At 64.7% G+C, this 8533-nt stretch overlaps 3 protein-coding genes across 3 annotated transcripts; 1 reads left to right on the plus strand and 2 right to left on the minus strand.

Annotated features, from left to right (window-relative positions):
• Positions 1 to 1286: 1286 nt before the first annotated feature.
• On the minus strand, positions 1287 to 1884 carry EMIHUDRAFT_195528 (hypothetical protein; the record flags this gene model as incomplete). Its single annotated transcript, XM_005775388.1, has 3 exons — positions 1287 to 1314; positions 1394 to 1539; positions 1699 to 1884. The coding sequence occupies 3 exons, from the start codon at positions 1882 to 1884 to the stop codon at positions 1287 to 1289; spliced, it is 360 nt and encodes a 119-aa protein (XP_005775445.1).
• Positions 1885 to 2164: 280 nt separating this feature from the next.
• EMIHUDRAFT_95615 (hypothetical protein) lies at positions 2165 to 3248 on the plus strand (the record flags this gene model as incomplete). The annotated part of the gene is made up of 2 exons (XM_005775389.1): positions 2165 to 2189; positions 2788 to 3248. 2 exons carry the CDS (start codon positions 2165 to 2167, stop codon positions 3246 to 3248), a joined length of 486 nt encoding a protein of 161 aa, XP_005775446.1.
• A 671-nt stretch (positions 3249 to 3919) lies between these two features.
• Positions 3920 to 5031, minus strand: EMIHUDRAFT_195530 (hypothetical protein; the record flags this gene model as incomplete). Its single annotated transcript, XM_005775390.1, has 2 exons — positions 3920 to 4640; positions 4952 to 5031. The coding sequence occupies 2 exons, from the start codon at positions 5029 to 5031 to the stop codon at positions 3920 to 3922; spliced, it is 801 nt and encodes a 266-aa protein (XP_005775447.1).
• Between the last annotated feature and the right edge of the window lie 3502 nt (positions 5032 to 8533).

An 8533-nucleotide genomic window follows, 5' to 3' on the forward strand; every position in this document is an offset into this window, starting at 1 on the left:
GGAGAGAGAGAGAGAGAGAGAGAGAACCGCCAATGGCCGTTATCCGTTAGTGCGGACGTCGCCGCGGCTCGCCTCTGCCGCGGCGGCTGCTGCGCGCACGCGGCGGCGCCGCTCTCTCGCGAGACGGCTGGCGACGCGGCTCGCCGCCGACGTACGGTGCGCTCGTCCGACGGTCCGCAGCGTGGCGTGCGCGGCGCTGAGCGCCGCTCTGCGAGCGCCTCTGCGCCTGCACTGCCTGTCTCTGTTGTTGCTGGTGGTGGTGGTGCTGCTGCTGCTGGTGCCGATGCTGCTGCTGGCGCGGCGCGGCTGTGCGACTGGGCTCGACGCGCGCGTCGCGAGCGTCTGACGCGGCGGGCGGCGTCGGGCAGGTGCGCTTCTCTCTCGGGTGGTGGTGGTGGTGCTGCTGCTGCTGCTGGTGGTGAAGATGCTGCTGCTGGTGCGGCGCGGCTCTCCGACGCGACTCGGTGCGCGCGTCGCGGCTATCTGACGCGGCGGGCGGCGTCGCGGGAGGCAGCGGTGGCGGCTCGCGGGTGGAGGTGGAGGCTGGAGGCTGTGGCGGACCTTTCACTACTTGCTGGAGATGTTGAGGCGGCGGTGGCTAGGGGACCATCGCGGGGAGCTGCGCGTCCGGAGGGCGAGCTGTGCAGATCCGGATGGCTTCACCTTCGTTGAGCAGCTCAACCCTCTGGGGAGTGAGTCGCCGACGCCGGTGTCTTGACACCCAACACTCTACCTTAGCTCCTGAGGGGCGCGTGGTTCTAACCACGTAGTAAGACTACAGCCCACCACAGACACCCTCCCCACTCCTCACGTGTGCACACTCCCTCACCCTCTCCTCTCTCCTCTCTCTCTCTCTCTCTCTCCTCTCTCTCCTCTTGTCTGTGCTGTCTGCCTGACTCAGGCACTCAATCTGCCGATGCGTGATTGTGTGTGGGCTGCTCCGAGGGGGCCCTCTGTGCGATCCGACGGGTAGGGGGGCTGTGCCCGGGCGGTGTCCGGTGTGGAGTCCCCTTCTGATCCCGCCTGGGATGTTGGGTGTGAGGTTGTGGCGGCTTCGATCCCAAGGGGGGGAGCTGATCCCACTCAATAACCAACTCTGGCTCCGGCTCAGGTCGCGGGGCATAGCTAGGGTGTAAACGGGGTCTGGGGCGGAGGCCCCAGCGGCCCGCCGCAGGCGCCGCCGGAGGCTGGCCCGCCGCAGGCGCCGATTTTTTTGGCGTTTTTTGCTCAAAATTGTGAGATATTTCTCATCAAATCTCATCAAAGTCGAGCTCGCTACGAGCTCTCTAACTGCACAGCACCTCCTCGTTGAGCCTAGCGGCGCCCGTATCGCCCACGCCCACATTCTTCTTCTTCTTCTTCTTGCCCTTCTTGCCCTTGGCCCTTGCTGCACTTAGCCGCTACCTCCGCCAGCAGCAGCTCCTTGGCATGCCGCGCCGCCTCCATCTGCTTTGCTTCCCACGCTGCCGCTTCCTCTAAACCAGCGCCGCCACTAAGCGGCGCAACCAAGTTCTCGCATTGTTTGCATGAGCACGTGTCCTGCTTGGCGCGGCGCACAATCCGCGCGCGGCGAGTGAGGTGCGTGAGAGCAGAAGACTGACAGCAGGAGCTGCAGGAGCTGCAGGAGCTGCGCAGGTCGGATGGGCGGTGACGCCGTCGAGCGACGGCGCAAAGGCCAATCGCTGCTGCTGCGCCAACGAGAGCGGCGACACGAGGCTGCTGGCAGCTGGCAGAGCGAATCGCGATTCCGGCGGCCGCCGTCAGCCCGCCGACACCGACGGCCTGGCTGAGGTCAAACTCCTCCACACGTCGGACCAGCCATGCGTCGGCCACGGCGACGAGACGTCTGCATGCAAACAGCTCGCCACCCGGACGATTGAACATGCCAGCTGGGCTCTACCACTGGCTCTCGTGGCCCGTGGCGCGTGCCCGGGTGGAACAGGGCGGGCTGCGGCGGGCGCATAACTATTCACAGCTAATGAAAACTATAAAAACTCGCGTCTTCAACAAAGTTTGAGGTGTCTTCGTCCTCAGCACCATCAAGACAGCTCTATTCACACCCTTTTTGGTTTGAAGACACTCGGGGATGCCCGTTTACACCCAACCGACGAGTCGCTGGGCCCTCTGACCTGAGCCGGAGCCTGACCTAGTAGTGTCCCCAGCTATGGGCGTGTCCACGTTGGAGCCAGGTGTGGTGTGGGCGCGAGAATAGCTCCGCCGTTCATGGAGGCAACCGATGCGAGTCGACTGGTGTGTGTCGTCGTGGTTTCGTATCAAGAATTCTCTCTCTCTCTCTCTCTCGAGCTGCGGAAGATGCAGTAGCACTGCCGCAGAGCACGCGCGGAGCGCGCCGCTGGTTTGAAGCCTTGAGCGTCATAGGCGCTGGCCCGCACATGTACACATGTTCTGCAGCTGTGGGGGTTGGGGCCCTGGGGCCTTGCGTTGTACATGTTTCTTTTTCTTTTCCTGGGTGACTTTTTTCCGTTCTTCGTCTTCGTTGTACCGAATTGCCGTGCCCGTGGAGGAGTGAGACTAGCAGTCTACCCGCCCTCCTCCTCCGCCGCCCCCCACTCCCTGAGCCACTCCCGCGAGCGCAAGTCCGCCTGCCTCACGCGGTGTCGGCCATCGGGTCGAGACGCCTCCGCCTCCGCTGCGCGACGCCGACGCGCCCGAAGGCGGGGCGGCGTGGGGCTGACCCCTCAGCAGGCGTCAGCCGGGCGCGGTGCCAGATGCGCGCGTCATGTCCTCCTCTCAGCGGCTCTCTATGAGCGCTGGGGGGGGTCCGAGGGAGGGAGGCGCCATCCAGACGACCGGCGTGTGCATTTGGCAAGCTCAACTACTTTGCGGGCAAGAAGGCGGCGCAGCGCGGCAAGGACGCCCTCTTCCCCGACGTCGACTTTTGCGCCAACCCGGGCGCGATCTGCCAGCCCGAGTACCCGGAGCTGCGCTGGTTCTCGGGCCTGAACGACGTGCAGCCGTACGACGTGCGCGGCGAAAGGTACCTCGACGTCCTCCAGGCCTGGGTGGACAACGGGATGGACCCGAGCGACCACAGCCTCGTCGACTTTGCGTCCGGCGTCGTCAACCGCGGCTGCCACGACGCGCCGTTCGAGGGCGTCGGCGGCGCCGATCCGTGCGGCAACGGCGAGATCCACGCCTGGGAAGAGCGACGCCTGAACTTCAAGCACATCTGGGGCGTGCTGAGCCCGCTGCTGCCGACGCGCCGCCGCTCCCTGCTCCTCTCGTGAGGCGCACGGGAGGCGGCCGGCGCTATTCGCTGTTGTGCAATACACCCCCCGCTCGAACGCTCACTCGAAGCTTCCTCTCCTTCCTCAGAGCCCCCCTCTCAACAGGACACACTCGCATGCGGGGCGAATCCCCCCACCTCGCCCGCGGCCTGCGGGGCTGGGCCGCGCAGGCGCGCAAAACGCGCACGGCGCGGGGGGCTACAGGCCTCACTGCTCAGCCTCTCAGGCCGGGGTGCGGGGACGTGCGGTCGTCGTCGACGTTCGTACTCGCTCGTCAAGAGAGTCTTTTGTGTCGATTGAAATACGTTGCATGTGCGAAAGCTTGGTAGACGAGGCTCCGGACACCTTCGCCGACGTTGGCTGGCGCCGAGGCTTTCGCACTACGCATAGCTGCATGCTCGCATTACTAATGGCCCATTACGCAACACGCCCCTGCGGCCTGGAGTTGAGCCCCCGCGGAGGGAGCAGGGACAACTCGAACTGACGGCCACCGTGCCCGCTGCGACGGCCGTGGCGTAGCCAGCCATCTCCGAGGGCGCAACGCCAAAGGAGCGCATCGGGCCCTGTGCTGAACTCGTCTCGCAACTCCCGAGTTCCAGAACAGACACATACCTAATGGGTAATGGCCGATCAACCATCCCCGTATACTCTACACGTGATTTTTGCGGCCATCAGAGTGAGCTGGCCATGCCGACCAGCACTGAAAGGGCGGTGCAAAGCACACAGCCTATCACCTTCCCCACACACTTGCCGGTTTCCCATGAATTGCACTCGTTGTCAGAGCCGCCGGAGGGTGAACCCGTGGCCGTGCCAGAGGGAGAGCCTCGGTAGATCGCGACCTCGATCTCACCGGACGCCGCGCCGAGCTTTGCCGTGGCGTCATGCTGGTCTGTGACCGCCTGGCCATTGATCGTCTGGATCACGTCTCCCTCCTGGAGCCCGGATGCCTCACTGATACTTCCAGGGAGGCACCTTTTGACGGTGGCGTTCGACGCGATCATGATAATGTCGATGCCCAGCTTAGCGCCACAGGGCTTGTTGATTGTGATCAGCATGTCCGCGCCCTTTGGCATCTCACGCTCCATGGCTGGTGCGTTTGGTGCAACCGGAAGTCCGAGCGGTGGCGCGTCGACGTATGGGCTTGAAGAGACTGGCACACCCTGTACGGTTTCGGCCAAGTTGCTTGCCTGCGCCTTCTTGGCCATGTACTCAGCCATTTCCTCCGGCGTGATCACGCCATCGCCATTGGCGTCGGCCAGTTCGAAGTCGGTCGGAGGAGCTTTGACTTCGATGGCTTGGTCCTTGGCCTTCTGAAACTCTGCCGACGTCAGCGCACCCGATTGCTTCAGCTCATGCAGGCCCTTCAGGTGCTCGACGTCGATCGGCATCCGCCTAAGCGTCGCTCAACAGATGCGTGGATGCGCCCGTGATGTTAAACTTTGGCTGTGCATGGTCTTGGTTGGGATGTCGGTCGTCAGGCCGAGCAAGGCGCAAGCGAGGATCTGGTTTGGTGAGCACTTGGGCTCGGTGATGGGTAGAGCGTGCTGGGGTCCGGTGCAGCACGCAGGCGGCTGCGTCGCGCGGGTGGGTCGCGGGGCGGGGCGGGGAGGCGGACCAGAGAGGAGCGAAGTGCTCAAGCAAAGTCGCTGGAGAGCCGCGGCGATGACCAACCGGTAGGGGCTCCGACGGCGTGACACCTTTACCGAATCGAGGCGGAGGGCGTATCGCTCGCCGGAGCTGCCGCCGCGGCCCAAGATAGCCCAGCTTTTTTAGAGAGATCCATTTAGCTAGTCGTTCTCCAGAAACAAATCATCATGGACTCTCTCGTACTCGAGTAACAGTCGATCGAGTAATAAACAATGAAGACAGAAGAGTTGCGCTCTCGCACCAATCCGATCACCCTCTCCTCTCGTATTCAACTTGATCTCTCCGCTTGCGGCGCGCCAGCGGTACATGCACGAGGTCCGACCCAGGCACAGTCAGACGGCGTCACTTCATCTCGCCACTTGGCAAAACGCTCGCTCACGCGGAGGAGACAACAATCTCCTTCGCCGTGTGGGTGCCCGCAACCTTGACGTTGCCGTTCGGGTAGTAGATGGCATCGTTCACCTTGTAGACGGTGCGCGGAGGGAGGTTGCCGCAGCAGCCGGAGGAGTAGGCGACAATGATGATCACCCCCACGAGCAGTCCCCAGACAAGGGTAGACGCAGCAAAGAGGACGCCAAAGATGGTGTCCGCGTGGCAGATGTCATACTTGACCCAAACGCCACCGGCCGGAGCACCTGGCGGCGGAACCGTGGAGCCAATCGGGTGCGAGCTCGTCCAGCCGTACTTCTTGGCGTTCAGGGTCCGCGCAATGACCCAAATCAGGCCCAGGGGGAGCGGGATCAGCAGGACGATGATGAGGATGGTGATCAGGCTGATGCCGGCCGAGGTGGTCTCCTCGTAGTAGTTGTTGGGGAAGCCGCCGCCACCGCCGTAGTAAGGAGTCGAGTAAGGTGGAGGAGGCGGCGGTGAAGGCGGTGGAGGCGGCGCCGACGTAGGAGTAGAGGAGCACATGATGGGGGATCCTCCAATGAGGTAAGCGGTGCAACCGTAGCGGGGGGGAGACCCAGAGTAGCCGCAGGTGGATGAAATCACACAGTAGCATCCGGAAGGGTTCGTGTAGGTGGTCTGCAAGCCGCATTCGCAGGAGCCCATCGAGCAGCTGTCAGCACGTGGCGGCGACGGCGACGGCGGTGGGTCGCATGCGGTGGAGGAGGGGTAGCGGCCGCAGTCGGCGGGGTCGGTGCCGCAGGAGCAGTAGGCGTAGTCAGAGCCTGGACCGCCGTCGTCACAGTCGCCATCGTTCTGATAATCGCAGAAAGCACGTGGGGTGACGAGCGGGTCTTCTTTCTTGGTGGCGTTCGGCTCGTTGAAGGCCATGAAGATGGTGGCGCTGCCGGGCGGTTCCGGGTGGATTTGCGCGTCGGTCACCTTGTTGCAGACTGCGATCAGCAGGACGCGGGTCACGAAGGTCATCATGAGCCCTGCGCGCGATCACCGGCGTCAGCTGCTGTGTGCGCGGTGCGCCTCTCGTCTGGCAGGATCGGTGTCGATAACGCTTCAGAGGCTCCTGGTTGTCAGAGGTTGGCGATCATGGTGTGCAACGAGAGATGCATGTGCATATGCCGTGAGATGGGCTCGGGTGGGTCGCGGGGCGGGGCGGGGAGGCGGACCAGAGAGGAGCGAAGTGCTCAAGCAAAGTCGCTGGAGAGAGCGAGCCGCGGCGATGACCAACCGGTACGAGTAAGGGGCTCCGACGGCGTGACACCTTTACCGAATCGAGGCGGAGGGCGTATCAATGCCCCCCCCGCGATCGCAATTCCCGGAGCTGCCGCCGCGGCCCCAGGTTAGCCAGCCAGCTTTTTCTGGTCCCGCATCTCCCAGGACGTCCTTGGCTCGCGCAAGCAGTGCATCCGTGCCGCGCGCGAGGCGCTGAGGCAGCGGCGTGCCGATCAAGGCAAAGCAGAAAGCTGTCATCATTGGCCGAGGCGGCGCCACTATCCGCCAGCTGCAAGCGGACTCCGGCGCTAGCATCTCCGTCGAAAGCGACGTCGTCCACTTGCGAGGCTCGAAGAAGGCTATCGACAAGGCGAACGAGCTCCTGCAAGAACTCCTCGCCAGTAGCGGGCGCCGCACGAAGCTGGCAGTGAGCAAGGAGGAGGAGGAAGCCGAGCTGAAGAGGCTCGGCTACAGATCTGGGCCGAGGCGAACGCCGCTTTTGACGGCGCGAATGGATCGGGATGGCAGACCATCCCGAATCGGCGTGCTGCTGCACCGACTGCATCCGCACAGCTGGCACGTGGCAGCGCTGTTGTCTGCTCGAGTGCCGACTTCGCGGGAGCTCGGAGCGGATCGCGCCCGCCACCTGGCATGGCAAGCGCTCGGGCCTCGGCCCCCGTGACGCATGAAGCATTTGGCAGAGTGCTTTTTTCCGAGAAGAAGCCTACGTGCACGTACACATCACACAAAAACCAAAATAGTTGACAATATGGGGGAGGAAGAGAGGAGGGAGGGGAGGAGGAGAGGAGGGAGGGGAGGGGAGGGGAGGGACGAGGGGAGAGGGACAGGCGTGGGAGTCTCCCTCCCCATGCCGAAAGTGGGCGGAATCGCGGCAGAGTGTTGCGCCGGGGGGCAGAGGAAGTGCTGGGGCAGAGGGTGGGGGGAAAGGCCACCCTCGCCTGGCAGAGGCTGTACGACTGCATCTCTCCCCATATCTCCCCCTATCTCGCCTGGCAGAGGCTGTACGACTGCATCTCTCCCCATATCTCCCCCTATCTCGCCTGGCAGAGGCTGTACGACTGCATATCGCCCCATATCTCCCCATATCTCCCCCTATCTCGCCTGGCAGAGGCTGTACGACTCCGTCGGCACGTAGCCCGCCTGGCGTCAGCGGTGAAGTGTGAGCATCAGCACGGCTGTGACGAGTCAGGAAGGTGCGGCTCGTAGCCCGCCTCGCGAGCCGTCCGCCGCTCCTCCCTAATTAACTACTCACTAACTACTAGTTAACGCCTCGCGAACCGCGCGCCGCTCCTCCCCGCTCCTCCCCGCATATCTCCCCATATCCCCGCATTCTCCCCATATCTCACGCCTCGCGAGCCGCGCGCCGCTCCTCGCATCTCGCTGGCCGAGCGTACCGCCAGCCGACGATCAGCGCCTCCGTCTCGGCGCACACCACCCCCGGGTGAAACGCGCCTGGCGGAGGCTCCTCTTGCGCCTCCTCCCCCTCCGCCGCCGCTACATCCCCCGCCGCCGCATCCCCCACCGCTGCATCCCCCGCCGCTGCATCCCCCGCCGCTGCATCCCCCGCCGCTGCATCCCCCGCCGCTGCATCCCCCGCTGCCGCATCCCCCGCCGCTGCATCCCCCGCCGCTGCATCCCCCGCCGCTGCATCCCCCGCCGCTGCATCCCCCGCCGCTGCATCCCCCGCCGCTGCATCCCCCGCTGCCGCATCCCCCTCCCCCTCCGCCGCCGCTGCTGTCGCCGCCGCGTCGGCGGGCTGGCCCGCGGCGGCCGCCCTCTCGATCCAGGTATACGCCTCCCTCGCCGCCTAGCGACAGCCCACAGAACGTTCCCAGGCGTGTCCTAGAAGGTTCCCAGACGTGTCCTGGCCGCCCTCTCTGGTCTGGGGTGACTCGAGCTGGGTGACGCCCACCCCTCGCCGCCTACACGCCCACACACCTCGCGCGCCATGTCTCTCGGCCATGTCTCTCGGCCATGTCTCGCCCCCCCCCCCCCCCCTA

This window comes from Emiliania huxleyi (genome assembly GCF_000372725.1).
Source record: "Emiliania huxleyi CCMP1516 unplaced genomic scaffold EMIHUscaffold_3, whole genome shotgun sequence".
NCBI classification, from domain to species: domain Eukaryota; phylum Haptophyta; order Isochrysidales; family Noelaerhabdaceae; genus Emiliania; species Emiliania huxleyi.